This window comes from Gorilla gorilla, chromosome 12 (genome assembly GCF_029281585.2).
Source record: "Gorilla gorilla gorilla isolate KB3781 chromosome 12, NHGRI_mGorGor1-v2.1_pri, whole genome shotgun sequence".
Taxonomy (NCBI): domain Eukaryota; kingdom Metazoa; phylum Chordata; class Mammalia; order Primates; family Hominidae; genus Gorilla; species Gorilla gorilla.
The window spans coordinates 47,493,897-47,512,559 of NC_073236.2; the positions used below are offsets into that span (position 1 = coordinate 47,493,897).

The following is an 18,663-nucleotide window of genomic DNA, read 5'->3' on the forward strand; positions in this document are numbered from 1 at the left end:
ACTTGAAGAAACAGGAAATTTCCTAGCAAATAAAGACAGACAGGCTGGGCGTGGTGGGTCCTGAGGTCAGCAGTTCGATACCAGCCTGGCCAATATGGTGAAACCGTCTCTAATTAAAATTTTAAGCCGGGCACGGTGGCTCACACCTGTAATCCCAGCACTTTGGGAGGCCAAGGTGGGCGGATCACGAGGTCAGGAGATCGAGACCATCCTGGCTAACATGGTGAAACCCCATCTCTACTAAAAATACAAAAAAATTAGCCGGGCGTAGTGGCAGATGCCTGTAGTCCCAGCTACTCGGGAGGCTGAGGCAGGAGAATGGTGTGAACCTGGGAGGTGGAGCTTGCAGTGAGCCGAGATCATGCCACTGCACTCCAGCCTGGGCGACAGAGCGAGACTCTGCCTCAAAAAAAAAAAAAAAAAAGAATTAAAAAAAAATTAGCCAGGTGTGGTGGTGTGTGCCTGTAATCCCAGCAACTTGGGAGGCTGAGACAGGAGAATTGCTTGAACCTAGGAGGCAGAGGTTGCAGTGGTTGAGACTGCACCACTGCACTCCAGCCTGGGTGACAGAGCGGGACCCCATAGAAAGAAAGAAAGAAAGAAAGAAAAGAGAAAGAAAGGAAAGAAGGAACGGGAAGGGAAGGGGGGGGGGGAGGGGTGGGGCGGGGAGAAAAGAAAGAAAGAAAAAAGAAAGAAAGAAAAGAAAAGAGGCCGGGCGTGGTGGCTGAGGCCTGTAATCCTAGCACTTTGGGAGGCCGAGGCGGGTGGATCACGAGGTCAGGAGATCGAGACCATCCTGGCTAACATGGTGAAACCCTGTCTCCAGTAAAAATACAAAAAATTAGCCAGGCATGGTGGCGGGTGCCTGTAGTCCCAGGTACTCAAGAGGCTGAGGCAGGAGAATGGCATGAACCCGGGAGGCGGAGCTTACAGTGAGCCAAGATTGAGCCACTCCAGCCTGGGTGACAGAACGAGACTCTGGGGAGGGGAGGGGAGGGACAACACAGTAGTGGAATCTGCGTGTGCCAAGGGTACAAATATAACCGGTATGGTTGGAAAATCACAGTGAGCTCATCACTGAAGCCCAAGGAGGCTTACATGTAAATGCAAGGACAGCAGAAAAGGTGAGGCTGCAAGAAGCTGACTTCGTGATTCTGAGTCCAAGTGACTCAAACTAAGGTCACTGGAGAGACGTCACTGTGAAGCAGGAAAGAGAATAGGAGAGGAATCAGCACAGGTTTGATGCAACTTTGGAACTACTGAGTTTAAGGTTCCTATGAGCACCTTGGATCCCTCAAAGAACTTTTATGTAATCACCCAAATCTTTAGTCAAGCATATAATTAGGGTAAATTTTACATTATCAAAAACAAATATACGTGGCCCAGTGGTAATTCTCACTTCTCTTGAAGTTTCCATTGATTCCTTGAGACTTGAATTGTTCTACACTGATAAGAGCATTAAAGATTCAGCTTAATTCATCAAGCCAGTCAGGCTTAGTTTTTGGGCTGAATATAATTATACCATATTACTAGCATGATCAGGCAGATCACCTGAGGTCAGGAGTTTGAGACCAGCCTGCCCAACATGGTGAAACTCTGTCTCTACTAAAAATACAAAAATTAGCCAGGCATGGTGGCAGGTGCCCGTAATCCCAGCTACTCAGGAGGCTGAGGCAGGAGAATCGTTTGAACCCGGGAAATGGAGGTTGCAGTGAGCTGAGATCGTACCACTGCACTCTACTCTGAGCGACAAGAGTGAAACTCCATTTCAAAAAATAATAATAAATAAATAAATAAATTGTACTTGAATAACAAAGTTAATTCATAAAAGTATAACATAATTTTCTGACTAAAAGGTAGGTAAATGGGAAAGTGTAGCTAAAAAAGCTAATCAGAATACCTGAGGATAAGCTAAATAATATCTGTATAATTTTTGTAATCAACAAAAAAGAAAATATATAGCAAAATATGCAAATACAAAAAAAAATTATTTTCTCCAACTGTTCAAATTATAATGCTGTATTAGGTTCTTTAGTCCTCAGAGTTACATGGAAACTGTAAATTATAATTCTTTTCTATACAACAGAATTTCTGTTACTATGTGACAAGCAGCCTATCTTCTACCAAAACAGAGAGCCCCTAGAAATTCTCTCAATGATCCATGTCACAAAGAAGAAGAGTTAGCATGACATCAGTATAAATGTATGTTAAGAAGGCTGTTAGAATTAACTGTATAGTAGCAACAGATGCAAAATGCTGCATCATTAAGAACTGCCAAAGCCTGGAATGAGGTCTGGGGCAAGGAGGTACAAAGACAACATGGAGGAAACAAGAGACATTTTGTGCAAGGATGTGTGAAAGTTGCATCTCATCCAAAAAACTGGAGATAACAGTACTCAGCTCATGGGCTGGGAGAATAAAATGTGATAACACAGGCGGGGTGCCGTGGCTCCTGCCTGTAATCCCAGCACTTTGGGAGACCAAGGAGGGAGGATTACGAAGTCAAGAGATTGAGACCATCCTGGCCAACATGGTGAAATCCTGCTTCTACTAGAACTACAAAAATTAGCTGGGTGTGGTGGCACATGCCTGTAATCCCAGCTACTCCAGAGGATGAGGCAGGAGAATCGTTTGAACCCGGGACGCAGAGGTTGCAGTGAGCCAACACTGCACCACTGCATTCCAGTCTGGCAACAAAGCAAGACTCTGTCTCAAAAAACAAAAAATAAAAAATAAAATGTGATAACACAAGGGAAGTACTTGCCATGGTGAATGCACTTCAGCATCTGGTAGCATTCAATTACTATAGTGGACATAGTTATAGCCATAAAGGACAAGTCCACAGAAAAATATATCTTGACTACTTTATTACCTGCAAAGATCTTCAGAGATTACTAGGCCACTAAAAGTTGAAAATAATAGCTAAAAAGTTCCCTTTTATTAAAAAAAAAATTGCACTAAAAATTTTAAAGTTTTTTTTTTTTTTTTTTTTTTTTTGAGATGGAGTCTCACTCTGTCACTCAGGCTGGAGTGCAGTGGTGCAATGTCGGCTCACTGCAACCTCCGTCTCGCAGGTTCAAGCGATTCTCCTGCCTTAGCCTCCCGAGTAGCTGGGACTACAGGCACGTACCACTAGGCACAGGGTTTTACCATGTTGACCAGGCTGGTCTCAAACTCCTGACCGGAGGTGACCCACCCACCTCAGCCTCCCAAAGTGCTGGGATTACAGGCATGAGCCACCGCGCCCAGCAAAGCTATTTCTTTCATGAATAGTGAAGAATTGAAAGGCTTCTCATGTTAAGTTTGAGCATATAAACAGTGTCAGACAGTGAATATTCTTCCTGTCTAAAATGTCTAGCCTGCTCTTCTCCGCTAATCCATGGCCATCGCTTCCTTTACTATTTAGCTCAATATTGAGCTTTTTGTAAAAAGCTTTCATTCCACTTATTTAAAGGTAGTATAAATCATAATCACACAAATAATTTGTATTTTCCAAAAATTCATATTAGTAAGCTGCTTGGAGTAAGATTACAGTCTCCATAGAAACAATATTACAAACAGCTAAGGTCCTGAGTAAGTTCTTGAATGCCTCATTTAACTTATAATGTACAGAGTATTTAGTCTTAGACTGTTTTCAAATCTAGTAGCAGACTCAGAAGAAAAAACATATGTTGCCCTATTGCTAGGATGGCTAACTATGGATCATGCATTCTCAACGGGGGCAGTACCTGTATTATCTCTCCCCCTAAAGAGAGCAGAAATCGGTTCTTGGGAGGACAAAAATAAATAAATAAACAAATGGTCTGTGGCCCTCACCAAAGCTCAACCTTATCTGAAAAATGTATATTCTTTAGTACTGGATTCCTCCCATTAGGGAGAACTTAATTACCTGGGCTAATTTAATAAAAATTAAATCTGTTATTAATTAATTACATTTTATTTAAATGTAATTTTTCTCCTGAGGGGGTAATAATGAAAAAATGTTGAGAAACACTGTTCTAGTTAAACCTTGAAAAAGGCAAAGTTTAGTCTTTCCTCACCTCCCTTTTTGCAGCCCTCCCCTCCCCTGACTTCTCACCCAACCTGCCCTAAATCAAAACTACCTACCTGTGTTCACCCCTAGGGAAACTCTGACTTCCTTGATTCCCAGGATCTCCCTAGGCGTTAGGAAAGTCACCCACTGACTAACTTGTCTGGAGGTATCTATACTTTTATAAGACGACAAAAGGACTTTCTATAAAGTAGATTTCATGCAGTGCAAATGGGAAAAAAAAACTGAAGATTGTGCTGGAGATGGGGAAAAGTTCAATGTCTGTTTCTAAAGCCGTGACTCATTCAGATTGAGCAGAACTAGCTACTAATTTGTCAATGAGAACATTTCTCATCTATACACATAGAATTAAACTTAGTCGACTATTCCTCTTAAAGGTCTTTTATAACAAAAGCAGCTTTTTATTTTAATTTTCAAAAATCATTTGAGTAATTCTGGCCTAATTTAGAGCTCAGGCAATGTTCCTGCCAAATAGTATATATGCAGCTAAGGAAAAATGTCACCATGCACAGCTTCTATTTGTCCATGAGAGACTGGGATACAGTTTTCTCATGGACACTCACAGAACATTCAAGGTATCCATCAATATACTCCCTACCTAATATTTCACAATTTGTGAACTCTTTCTATGTAACACGCACTCTAAGACAATAGGACTTTCTTGCTATCCCCATAAATACAGACCACACAGAGGGCAGGATAAACTTGATCTGATTCTTAAGGGAGGAAGGTAAAGGAAATCAGAGAATAGCTACATTTCTACCTTATCTTTGGTAAGCTCCTTGATCATAGGATCTTAGGCTGAAACTAGTGTGGAGGGGCTGGGGAGCCCATCCTACCTGGCACAGACCAGGTAGCCTGACCGGGTAGCCTATTTACTAAAAGTAATACCAACAAAGTATAAGTGCTATATCCCAAGCTATTAAATCATATTTGTTTTAAGGTACTTAACATTAGAATTTAAAATATTTTACTTTCGTCATGACTATGAGATACGTGATTCCTCCTCCAAAATCCTTAAATCAGTAGTAGATACAAATCCTAAAAAAAAATTAAATTTTCTAAATAAAGCATTATCTAAATCAACCTTCCAGATATTATCAGAAGAAAGTGTAAGAATTAAAGTTCTCATTACAAAAGCTTTGCGCATCGGGCATTTTATACTAGGAATGCTCAAAATCTAAAGCAGAGATAAATTACATTAATATGGTTGAAAGCAAGGGTCCCATATGTATTCTTGAAGAGAGGGAATCTATCCTGCAGTAGATTATAAAAATTTAAGAGCATCCTTCTCCTTCTTTCCCACAGACCAAAATATATCAATCAATCAATCAATTAATCCAAACATAGCCTGGGACTATGTTATAATGAAAATCGGTCTGGGAATATCTGAAAAGTATGACACTATCAGTGTTTCAGCCTAGGGAAAGTGGGGCTTCATTAGAACATATGTGTAGATGAACAAACAGCTCCTGGCTGCCTGCAAGCATTTATAATTTATTCATTTAACATTCAGCAAGAATAAAATTGTCCAAGATAACATACTTTCCATATAAAAAAAAACGCCTGTCCTCAAAGATATATGAGTATGGCTATGGAGGATACAAAGAATAATACAGGTTGCTCTTCCAGAAAACAGATCATTTAATTAAGGACGAAAAAAATGCAGAGCTTACTTGATGCAAAAGGTTAACAATACAAAAACATAAATTAGGAGGTACTGCAAGGTAGCATATGACCAAATACCAAATGAGAAGCAGCCTGGCTGCCAGGGGCTGGGGTTCTCTGGGAAAGCTTCAGAGGAAGCAGCATGGGAACTGAGTCTTTCATTATACTACAATGATTATAGGATCTCCAGATGAAGAGATGGGACTATCCGAAGGTGCGGAGGTGGTAATTACCAGGACGTGAAAGAAAAGAACAGGCCGGGAGCGGTGGCTCACGCCTGTAATCCCAGCACTTTGGGAGGCCGAGGCGGGCGGATCACGAGGTCAGGAGATTGAGACCATCCTGGCTAACACGGTGAAACCCTGTCTCTACTAAAATTACAAAAAATTAGCCAGACGTGGTGGCCGGCGCCTGTAGTTCAAGCTACTCGGGAGGCTAAGGCAGGAGAGAATGGCATGAATCCGGGAGGCGGAGCTGGCAGTGAGCCGAGATCGCGCCACTGCACTCTAGCCTGGGTGACAGAGTAAGACTCCGCCTCAAAAAAAAAAAAAAAAAAAAAAGATCAAGAAAGAATTAAGAATCACAACTTCAAGACAGAAAGTAAAACAAATGAGAAGCCTCTTAGATACAAAAATTATCCTCACTGAAGAAAAACTGAGAAGGAATGAGAAAAAAAGTTCAGAAGCATTGTAGCTAAAACAGGAAATGACAAATGCAGACAGGAATTGCAAAGATTTGGTCACCACTTAAAAGGTAAGGATAACTGAAGAAGTGGAAAATTATGGCTGTGTTTCTCGGGAGATGAAAAGGCAGTCAGTGGACTGTACTCAACACTATTTCAAGATCCACCATCTCAGTCAACAATAACTAATTATACAGCCAGGATCTCCTGAATCATAAAATGATGCAATTCCTAATAAGGAGCATGGTGGAGATAATGGCAGGGACAATATGACACAGAGCAGATCTCACAATCACTAGCTGTGATTCCTTAAGCGAGACACTAAACTTCCCTGAGGTGTTTTTTTTTTCTAGACAGAGTCTCACTCTGTCGCCAGGCTGGAGTGCAGTGGCACGATCTCGGCTTACTGCAACCTCCACCTCTTAGGTTCAAGTGATCCTCCTGCCTCAGCCTCCCAAGTAGTTGGGACTACAGGCGCATGTCACCAAGCCCAGCTAATTTCCTGTATTTTTAGCAGAGATGGGGTTTTACTGTGTTGGCCAGGATGGTCTCAATCTCTTGACCTCGTGATCCATCCATCTGGGCCTCCCAAAGTGCTGGGATTACAGGTGTGAGCCACTGCGCCCAGCCACTTCCCTGAATTTTAATATCCTCTTCTATTAAAAGGTCTGGGCCGGGCATGGTGGCTCATGCCTGTAATCCCAACACTTCGGGAGACTGAGACGGGTGGATCACCTGAGGTTGGGAGTTCAAGACCAGCTTGACCAACATGGAGAAACCCTGTGTCTACTAAAAATACAAAAAATTAGCTGGGCATGGTGGCACATGCCTGTAATCCCAACTACTCAGGATGCTGGGGTAGGAGAATCGCTTGAACCAGGGAGGTGGAGGCTGCGGTGAGCTGAGATCATGCTATTGAACTCCAGTCTGGGTGACAAAGCGACATTCCGTCTTCAAAAAAAAAGAGAGAGAAATGAAGAGAAATACTATGTACATGAGTTAGAAGATTCAACATAGTAAAGCTATCAATTCTCCCTAAATCGATATAAACATTTAATGTAATTCCTCTCGAATCCCAGCAAAATTATTTGTAAATATAGATAAGACGATTCTAAAACTTACAGAGAGGCACAGAACTAGAATAGCTAAAAATCTGGGGGAGAGAAGAATAAAGTGGGAGAAATCAGTCTACCTTATTTCAGACTTACACAGCTACAGGAATCAAGACTGTGTGCTAACGGAGAACCCAGAAACAGACTGAAACAGACCCACACAAATATGCTCAACTGACTTTTGACAAAAGTGCATCAACTATTCAATAATGGAAAGGGAGCCTATTCAACAAATGGTGCTAGAGCAACTGGACATCCATAGGCCAAAAAATGGCCCTCAACTTAAGTCTGACATCTAACAGAAAAATTAACTCAAAATGGGTCATAACATAAATGTAAAACATAAACTATAAAACTTTTAGGAAAAAAATAAGAGAAAATCTTTGGGATCTAAGGTTAGGCAAAGAGTTCTTAAACTTGACACCAAAAGCACAATCCATAAAAGGAAATAATGATAAATTTCAACAAAACTGAAAACTTTTGCTTTGCAAAAGACCCTGTTAGAAGATGAAAAGATAAACTACAGACTGAAAGAGAACATTTTCAAATCACATATCTGAGAAAGGACTGGAATCTAGTATACCTAAAAAACTTTAAACCCAACAGAAAAAAAAAAATCTAACTAGAAAATAGGCAACATGTTGGGAGGCTGAGACGGGAGGATCGCTTGAGCCCAGGAGTTTGAGACCAGCCTGGGCAACATGGTCACACCCCTGCCTCTACAAAAAATACAAAAATTTAGCCGGCTGTGGTGGTGCACACCTATAGTCCTAGCTACTTGGGGTGGCTGAGGCAGGAGGATCACTTGAGCCCAGGAGATTGAGGCTGAGGTTGAAGTGAGCCATCTTGGCACCACTGCACTCTAGCCTGGGTGACAATATGGGAAATCCAAGTTAAAATCACCATGAGGTGTCACTATATACCTATAAGAATGGCTAAATTAAAAATAGGGACAACACCAAATGCTGGTAAGGATGTGCAGAAACTGGGCCTCTCATCCTTTCTGGTAGGGATGCAAAATAATACAGCCATTCTGAGAAAGTCTGGCAGTTTCTTACAAAACTAAGCATGCAACTACCATATGACCCAACAATTGTATTCCTGGGCATCTATCCCAGAGAACTGAAGACTTATGCTTACATTATGAGTTACTGTACATGAATGTTTATAGCAGCTTTATTGCCAATAGCCAAAAACTGAAAACAACCTAGATATCCTTCAAACTGTGGCACAATCATACCATGGAATACTACCCCAGCAAACTGCAGATATATGCAACAACCTGGATGAATCTCCAGAACTTTGCTGAGTTAAAAAAAAAAAAAATCCAAGCTCAAAAGGTTACTAACTGGGTGATTCCATTATATAAGTCTTGGAATGACAAAATTGTAAGAATAAAAACGAATCACTGATTGTCTGGGGTTAAGAAGGAGGCAGGGCAGGAAAGAAGTGTGTGTGGTTATAAAAAGGCATTAAGGGATCCTCCTGGTCCTGGGAACATCCTTTATCTTCATTGTATCAATCAATGACAATATATGCTGGTTGTGATATCGTACTATGTGTTTGCCAGATATTATTGTGGAAAGGTGGATAAAGGGTACAGGGTTCTCACTATACTGTATTATTTCTTACAAGTGCATATTAATCTACAATTAACGCAAAATACAGTTTAATTCGAAAATAAGTATAGCCTCAAAGCAAATTAAGTACAATTAAAAATAAATCTAACATCAGCTAAATGAAGTGTTCTCTTCTGCTCAAGCTTGTTTGGATACGTAATCTATGAATCAAAGAATTTATAAAACACATTTTCCTCACCAGGACCCCTCAATTTTCCCTCACTCACACATGCACACAAACACAGCAACTGAGACAAGGGGGTCCAGACAGAAAATTTGAAATTTTTAAAAAATACGTGATAGAATGAAAAGAGACCTGGGCTGAATAAGGGAGAAAAATCTTTGTCCAGGTTCTATAAAACAAACCAACGGTGTCACTTTGGACGGATCCTCTAATCTCTCAGCCTACAATCTGAACTGTTTCTACAATTTAAATTTCTCATGTAGGAGGTTGCTTAGTAGAGTAGTTCTCAAACTTTTTGGTCTCCAGCCTCCAAAGAGCTTTTGTTTACATAGATTAAAACCACCAATGTTTACTATCAAAAATTAAAAGGGAGAATTTGTTTTTAAGAATACACAGACATCGGCCCTCCAAACGGCGGTGAGATCATTCCATATCATGTAACCTTTGGAAAAATCGATGTACACGACCTTGGTACTATTAACGAAAATAGTTGTAACCACACTTTGAAAACCGCTGGCTTACTAACAAGCGAGATAAATATACAAAACTAACTGGAAAGGTTCAAAACAGTGAACAAACGCGTTCTTTTAGAGTACAAAAGAGTCAAGGCGGGAAAAAAAACGGTTTAAAATCCCAATGGAGGAAAACTTGGACGACCACACCATTGGATAAAACGGGAGAGCTTTTGAAAAGCCAGGGAAGCCGGGCTTTCTCCTGGCGGCAGGGAGGCTCGGAAGTGCTCACGGCTGTAAAAGATGACCGCTATTCAATCAGTCCGCACTGCGCCTTCAACTCCGTTATAGCCATGAGAGACCCACAAACACCGTTGTGGATATAACTTTTGGCAAAGACCGGGAAGTCGTTCAAGAACTCTCCCACCGTCCCGACGCTGGCGCCGCGCCCCGCGAACCGGGGTCCGGCCGCGCCCAGGCTCCGCAGAGGCTCCTCTCCCGCCCCAGGCGCCCGGCCGCCGCGGAAGCCGGGGAGCACTGGGCGGGCGGGGCCGGAGGGGGCGCGGGTCACAATCCCGGGCCGGACCAGGGGGCCGGTGGGTCGAGGGCGGGAAGTCCCGCGGGGGCCGGGGAGCGCGGGGCTGGGGCCCCGGCGTCGGCGGGACTCACCAGGTGCCGCGCCACCTCGGAGGAGGCCATGGTCGCGGGCAGGGGCACGGTGAAGCGGCTGTATCAGCCCGGCCCCGAGCGGCTGGTCCCGGCGACGGTGGCGGGAAGGCGGGAGGGCTGCAGCAACGGGCGGGGCGCGAGGCTAGGCTGCCTCCGCGACGGGGAAGGAACAGGGGCGGGGCCGAGCTAGAGGCCTCCGGGGGCGGGGTTGGGGCGGACGCCCTGTGGTGCGCGCTGAGCGTTTTGCGTGCGCCAAGCGAGCCCCTCACAGGAGCTGCCCTCGACGCCTGAGGACTGAGCGTCAGCGTTGGGGCGGGCTGAAGGAGAGCTGGGACTCCAGGAAGACGGAGCGAGGAATGCAGGCGGGAACTGCGGAGCAGTGATTGCAGCCCTCGCGAGGCCGGAAGTGGGCGGGCCCTGAGGCGAGGCCGCCCTAGGTAGGTGTGGCCGAGACAGCGGGGAGCGGAAGTGGGCGTGGCCTGGTGGCGTGGGCGCGGGGCGGGGGTGCAGGGGGCGTGTCCGCCCGGGCGCGGCCCAGTGAGGCGGTGGCCGAGTCTTCTGGCCTCAGACGCCTAGGCTGGCAGCCCGCTGAGCCCGCCAGACTCCGCCGCCGTCGGGAGCCGGCCGCTGGGAGCCCGTCGCTATGGGACCGCGCTGAGCCGCCCGCTGGCGGGGGAGCAGCGCGGTCGAGGATGGAGGGGCCGGCAGAGTGGGGCCCCGAGGCGGCGCTGGGCCCCGAGGCGGTGCTGCGCTTCCTGGCGGAGCGCGGGGGCCGGGCCCTGCACGCCGAGCTGGTGCAGCACTTCAGGGGCGCCCTGGGCGGCGAACCGGAGCAGCGCGCCCGCGCCCGCGCGCACTTCAAGGAGCTGGTGAACGCCGTGGCCACTGTGCGCGTCGATCCCGCCGACGGCGCCAAGTACGTGCACCTCAAGAAGAGGTTCTGTGAAGGGCCGTCCGAGCCCTCCGGGGACCCGCCGCGAATCCAGGTGACCGCCGAGCCCGAGGCCCCCGACGGCCCTGCCGGGCCCGAGGCGCGCGATCGGCTCCCCGACGCAGCGGCCCCGGAGTCGCTCCCTGGACAGGGCCGCGAGCTGGGCGAGGGAGAGCCCCCCGCCGCCGCGCACTGGCCGCCCCTGAGCGCCGGGGCTCGCAGGAAGAACTCGCGGCGCGACGTGCAGCCCCTACCGCGGACTCCAGCCCCGGGGCCCAGCGAGGACCTGGAACTCCCGCCACATGGCTGCGAGGAGGCGGACAGGGGCAGCTCCCTTGTGGGGGCTACCGCACAGAGGCCGGCCCGCCAGAACCTCCGTGACCTGGTGATGGGCAGCTCCCCGCAGCTGAAGAGGAGCGTGTGTCCCGGGGGCAGCAGCCCGGGCAGCTCCTCCGGGGGAGGACGCGGCAGAGGCGGGGGCGACTCAGACAGCGCTTCGGTGGCCTCGTCGTCCGCGGAGGAGGAGAGCAGCGGCGGAGGCTCCGTGACGCTGGACCCCCTGGAGCACGCGTGGATGCTCTCTGCCTCCGATGGCAAGTGGGACAGCCTGGAGGGCTTGCTCACCTGCGAGCCCGGCCTGCTGGTCAAGCGGGACTTCATTACCGGCTTCACTTGCCTGCATTGGGCCGCCAAGCACGGCAGGCAGGAGCTTCTGGCCATGCTAGTCAACTTCGCCAACAAACACCAGCTGCCGGTGAACATCAACGCCAGGACGAGCGGGGGTTACACCGCCCTGCACTTGGCAGCCATGCACGGGCACGTGGAGGTGGTGAAGCTGCTGGTGGGGGCCTACGACGCCGATGTGGACATCAGGGACTACAGTGGGAAAAAGGCCTCCCAGTACCTGAGTCAGAGCATCGCCGAGGAGATCAAGAACCTGGTGGGAGCCCTGGACGAGGGTGACGGGGAAAGCGCCGCGGGTAGCGGCGGTGGGCGCTGGAGGCTTTCAAAGGTGCTTCCCTCGCATCTCATCACCTACAAACTCTCACACGCCCTAGAAGATGGAGGAGACCATCACCACCATCACCATCACCACCATCACCACTCGGCTGAGGGGTGGGTCGGAGGCAAAGCCAAGGATCCAGGGCGCAAAGCCTCGGGCAGCTCTAGTGGGCGTATAAAACCCAGACTCAACAAAATCCGATTCAGAACCCAGATTGTCCACACCACACCCTCTTTCAGGGACCCAGAACAGCCACTGGAGGATAGGGGGGAGGAGGAAGTGGAGGAGGAACGGTCTGTTAAAGGCCACTCGTCCTTCAAATTGAGACCAAAGTCCAATGTATTTGGGTAAAAATTGTTTCTTTTAGAAAATGCAAAGGTTTATTTGTCTTAATAAATTGAATACTAGGTGTTGTAAGGAAATGAGACCAGAAAGACAAGCTAAATTATGCATTCTTACTTGAGGGATTGGAGTGGATGGGGCGGAGTTCTCTTCAGGCTAGCCTTCTGGGGAAAGTGGATTTCTTTTTAAGAGATTCATCATACCTTGACCTGTGCCTCTTCTCTGCCCTCCACTTCCCTGCCCTGGAGTCCGTTTCTGGAGACTAGAAATGTATCTAAATTGGGGGAACAGAATGAATGAATGAATGAATGAGAGTTCCTTTGCTTTAACCATTCCTGGATGCCTGCAAAGTAAGGAATAATGCAGTTTTTATGTATCTGATTTTATAAGGGGTTACTCTTTTAAGAGTAACAAAAAAATGCAAATTGTACTGAAACTACATTGTATTTCTAAGTGTGAAAACGACAGGCTGCCCCGTTTTTACTAATTGCATTTGCATTTTAAGGTACTACTGAAGGTCAGATCAAAGTTGAAATGCAAAAATACTAATTAGAGAATAATGTGAATAAAATGGGAATCCTCTTGGTATTTTATGTGTATTGTAAGTAGCAGTTAAATTATTTTTTTAAACGCAATTTCAGTTTTAATCACTGAACAAAAGAAACAGGCAACATTCACTTCTGTAGTATGGTTTCCACCTATCTCTAACACCACTATTAAGGTACACCAGTGTTAAGGTACATTAATAACTACACAAAATTTTATTTAAACAGAGCACTTAGCAGCCTATGATAGTTTTCAATAAAATGTTGCCTCTCGTTCAGATTCTCACTAACTTTTGTTACTATTCTAAAAGTTTGAATTTGCTGGGGTGTTTATTCTGAGGATTATTTAACCATTGTTCTATTTGGCATAACCCTATTTAATGGTGCTTAGAGCTGAATTACCTACAGAAACTGTTTCTGGTTTAAATAATTAGCACAAATTGGCCTAAGTATTCATGAGCCCATGTTTCTGTGAAGTAATTATTAAACCAACTTAATGATTCTTACGTAAGGTACACTTTTTATTTTAATACATTGGTAGTCTCTATGACTTGTAGCAATGTTTTACAAATGTTTAAAATGCTAAACTTAATTTTCCAACCTTTTCTTGACAATTAGATACCTATCCTGTAGTTACTGAAAATCTGGGTAGTAAATCTACCCAGTTAAAATGGCACTTTATAAAAGGGAATAGAGAAGAGATGGGACTATTTCTATATTTAAATGCTGCTGGCTATTCCTTTGTATATAAATGAAAAATACCATTCATTAAAATTAAGTACTTGTTTAAGTATGGTTCTTAATTACATTTCATTCATTTATATTAGAGTAAGTGGCTTCATAATTACTTTAAAATTTAACCCACAAGCATATTAAATCTGTTTGTTATAAGATTGGAAACAATTTTTGAGAGGGACTAATTTAAACAAGTCCTCCTTTAGTCTTTTGGATCACATAGTTGCTGAAACCTAAGTACCTGCAGCCTACAGGATAAGGAAGTTCACAGCCTGCGGGGTGAATGAACCCATGTGTGAACTGCACAGAGCAATTCATAGAAAATGCATAGAAATTTGTAACACTTTGGTCACATCTGTCTCTAGATGGTCATTGAATTTGTTTAAAGATGGATGAAAGGCCGGGCATGGTGGCTCATGCCTGTAATCCCAGCACTTTGGGAGGCTGAGGCAGGTGGATCACTTGAGGCCAGGAGTTTGAAAGCAGCCTGGCCAACATGGTGAAAACCTGTCTCTACTAAAAATACAAAAATTAGCCGAGCGTGGTGGTGCGTGCCTGTAGTCCCAGCTACTTAGGAGGCTGAGGCATGAGAATCACTTAAACCTGAGAGGCGGAGGTTGCAGTTGAGCCAAGATCACGACACTGCACTCCAGCCTGGGCAACGGAGACTCTGTCTCAAAAAAAAAAAAAAAAAAAAGATGAATGAAAATATGAAATATATAAACTAGTATCCATTTGTTTGCATTTATTGTGGGATTTCAGATATGAACGGTGTAAATTTGAGAAGCACTTATGCATACACGTGGGTGAAAAACCAATCTAATTTTGTATAAATAAAAACAGGCTCCTGGAAGGTGAAAAGTAGTCATTTGTTCTAAATCTATACATATTACTTGTATCTAGTGCAGAATAAGCTATAACATCCCATTGAGGAATCTTAAATTTCATAGATATGTAAAGCTGAAGTAACTACAGAGTAGATGCTTCAGAACCATCAGAAGATTCTGGTCAACAGTCAGTATTATCTCTTAAATGTATATGTTGGTCACTAATTGCACAAAATCTATAATTTGCTAGGGCTTTAGTTGAGTCAATATGTCATTTACCATGGTTTTCCCACTAAAGGCTTTAACTTTTCTGATAAAATAATATTTTAAATTTTCAAAAACCCATTCCTGAGAACTACTTCTAGCATTCCTTTTCATGATGTGCTTGTGTGCAGTAAGTAGCATTTTCGGCTACTTAACTCTACATTCCTCTTATTTTTCAGTTTCCAGTCAAGATTATAAAAAGCAAATGATTGATATAATTTGATATTCATAGAGTTGTGCCTACCTTTAATGGAAAAATATGTGTCAGATACTTAGATGTTTATTGATATGAGACTATGTGGTTAAAAAACCCAAGTATGTCCATGTGTTTCTTATAAGGTACACTTGAAACTAGTGAGTGTTTGTCACATTTCACTTTCATGGTATGTAAAATGCAGTTCGCATATGTAACTTGAATATCTGGTACTAGTTTTTTCACGCCTGAAATCTTGGAGTCTAGGTTGCCTTGTCTCTCCTATTTTTAAATAAGTGAAATTTGGGAGATTGTAAAATCTGTAAAGTTTGTTTTGTCAAAATAAAATGTTCACAGTAGAATTTTTCTCTGAATTGTCTAAGTTTCTGTCGTCCTTTAGACTTTTTACATATACTGTGTTTTACAGTTCACAAAATGCTTTTTGAAGTTCCAGTTTATTTGACCCTTTTCCTATCCCTTAAGATTATGGGCCATATATTCTTGACTTACAGATAAGAAAATAGAGGTTAATGGTTGTTCAGGGTCACACAGTAAAAAGCCGTTAGTAAGATTGTAAGAGTCAGGGCTTTCCCACAACGTTATCTTTTCTGCACATTGAATTGCCACATTTTTAGCAAAACTGCTGTAGTTTGGCACCAGTGATGGAGGAATCAACTTGGAGAGAAGGTAATACCTCCACCACTACCTAAAAAAAAGCTGTATGGGTTTTGCACACACCACCTGCCATAAACCCGCCCTACCCAGGGCTGACTTCAAGACAGGTGTAGGAATACCGTTTTTCATTTTTCAGCCTCCGTGAAGCATTGAGAGTTAATTTCCTCATCAAGGCTTCCTGTGATCTGTATTTTTAGCAAAATTCAACTCTGTTGAATGGCAAAGGGATGTGGTACTCCTTGGTGTAATCGCCCACTATTGCTCTATCTGGGAGATCCCACTGTGATGGCTGCTGTGGTTATTGTTTTATGATAACCCATAAAATATTTTTCAGGATCACTGAAAGACTAGATAAGTAGTTTGTTTTTCTAGAATAACTTCTTTCCTTAGAAGTACATGTCTTAAAAGGATTTATTAACCAGTTCACTTAAAGATATTTTTGAAATTTTCCTAGTAAAAATTATTTTTATTTTGCTAAGTAAATAGCATTATTTGGAGTTTCTTACATGATTAATTCCAGGATTAAATACTTGGAATTTGCTGTAAACCAGTATTCCTTCAATGATCACCCAAGTCTTCATAAATCACTGAATATTAGAGGGTTGGAAGATGACTCTACAGAAACTTGTTTCTCAAGATACAGAAGTCATGTGGTTCACATAACTACCTGCTTTTTCCATGAAGAAAACTATACTTTTTTTCTCAATCTTCTCTTTAAATGTCAGTTTCATCTCAGTAAGTAGCTTTCCTATTCTGTTAACTAATAGCCTATTTTTCCACATCAATGCATTGGTAAGGAATGTGTGACAAATGTTCTACCCTTGCACAGTGCCTGGCATGTTGAAGGTACTCAGTAAGGGTCTTTTAATGGAAAACATTAAATATTTTATAATGTTACATAATATGGATAATTCAATTACATGCATTCATGCTATGTGAATAGTTTTTTTATATAACATGGCTCTTAAATGCCAGCCTACCAGTTCATCTGCAGCTCAGCGAAAAGAACAGCAAGTTATTCCAATCCTGAAGATAAAATCAGCTTTATTAGAACTGTACTTCGTGAGCGATTTAAGAGATTTTCAAGAGTAAATTTGATTATAAGAAAATTTTGCTGGGCGTGGTGGCTCACGCATGTAATCCCAGCTTTGGGAGGCCGAGGCAGGAGCATCGCCTGAGGTCAGGAGTTCAAGACCAGCCTGGCCAACATGGTGAAACCCAGTCTCTACAAAAAATACACAAATTAGCTGAGCATGGTGGTGCATGCCTGTAATCCCAGCTACTTGGGAGGCTAAGGCAGGAGAATCACTTGAACCCGGGAGGCGGAAGTTGCAGTGAGCTGAGATTGTGCCACTGCACTCCAGCCTGGGCATCACAGCGACTCTGTCTCAAAAAAAAATAGAAAGAAAGAAAGTTTCCTTACAAGCTGACTCAAGTCCAAGACCTGTAGGAGAAATTATTCTAATTGGCCTTAAATAGTCTAAGTACTGTCAGGTATACAAATGACTACTTATTCTGTGAAATCCCAAAGAGCAAATGAATAGGGAAATGAAGTTTAGTTTAGCATGGAGAACTTTCTAATAATCATTTTAAACATACCATGGACTGCCTTGTGAGATAGAACATTCAGCCTTTGGAAATGTGTCAGAGGTTGCATGAGCACCTGAAAATTTAAAATAGATCATTTTAAAGCACACTTGTGACCAGTTCTGTCTCAAGAAACACTGCTCTAAACCATATTCATTCTGACCAAAGCTTTGGCCAAAAGCAGCCTAACTTAGGATAAAGTTAACCAGTGCTTTGCCAGTGGTATAAAGTAGAATCATATAAGTTGTTGGTTTGTTGTTGTCGTTTTCTTTTTGAGATGGAGTCTTGCTCTGTTGCCAGGCTGGAGTGCAGTGGCATGATATTGGCTCACTGCAACCTCTGCCTCTCCGGTTCAAGCGATTTCCCTGCCTCAGCCTCCCGAGTAGCTGGGACTACAGTGGCGCGCCACTATGCCCAGATAATTTTTTGTATTTTAATAGAGACGGGGTTTCACCATGTTGGCCAGGATGGTCTCGATCTCCTGACCTCGTGATCTGCCCGCCTCGGCTTCCTAAAAGTGCTGGGATTACAAGCGTGAGCCACTTTTTTTTTTAACCCAACTTTATGCTATTCTGATCAAAGAACCTGGGAGCCCTCCATTAGAATAGTCTTCTGGATCTCTAAGAAACTTTGAATATAATAGTTTAGAAACATAATTGAGCATTCTTGAGATTTGTCCAGAAGTTTCTGATATTGATGTTGGATCTTTGAATTTGCATTTAAGAGGCAATTTTGGCCAGGTGCGGTGGCCTACACCTGTAATCCCAGAACTTTGGGAGGCCAAGGCAGGCGAATCACGAGGTTAGGAGTTCGAGACCAGCCTGGCCAACATGATGAAACCCCATCTCTACTAAAAATACAAAATATTAGCTAGGCATAGTGGTGGGCACATGTAATCCCAGCTGCTTGGGAGGCTGAGGCAGGATAATCGCTTTAACCCAGGAGGTGGAGGATGCAGTGAGCTGAGATTGCACCACTGTACTCCAGCCTGGTCCACAGAGTGAGACTCCATCTCAAAAATAAATAAATAAATAAATAAATAAAAAATAAATAAAGAGGGAATTATTTGGTTGTAGTCAGTTCAGTACTATTGAGCAAAGAATCACCTTTGGCTTAGCCAGGTT

At 43.9% G+C, this 18,663-nt stretch overlaps 2 protein-coding genes across 13 annotated transcripts in view; one reads left to right on the forward strand and one right to left on the reverse strand.

The window, feature by feature from the left end:
* SEPTIN10 (septin 10) overlaps positions 1–10,861 on the reverse strand; it is a 71,728-nt gene extending 60,867 nt beyond the window's left edge. For 3 of the 12 annotated variants that reach the window (XR_010129889.1, XM_019021212.4, XM_004031585.5), the window contains exon 1: positions 10,438–10,851. Coding sequence is in view for 7 of the 12 variants with exons in the window: in XM_004031585.5 (XP_004031633.1) it covers positions 10,438–10,467 (30 nt within the window). In the remaining 5 variants the exon portion in view is untranslated. Of the gene's footprint in view, positions 1–10,195; positions 10,285–10,437 lie in introns of those variants that run through there. The other 9 variants (XR_008677025.2, XM_055378321.2, XM_019021210.3 and 6 more) reach the window with 7 other exon arrangements.
* An 87-nt stretch (positions 10,862–10,948) lies between these two features.
* Positions 10,949–15,639, forward strand: SOWAHC (sosondowah ankyrin repeat domain family member C). The gene has a single exon (XM_004031587.5). It carries the CDS (start codon positions 11,130–11,132, stop codon positions 12,720–12,722), a length of 1,593 nt encoding a protein of 530 aa, XP_004031635.1. The 5' UTR covers positions 10,949–11,129; the 3' UTR covers positions 12,723–15,639.
* The last annotated feature ends 3,024 nt before the right edge of the window (positions 15,640–18,663 follow it).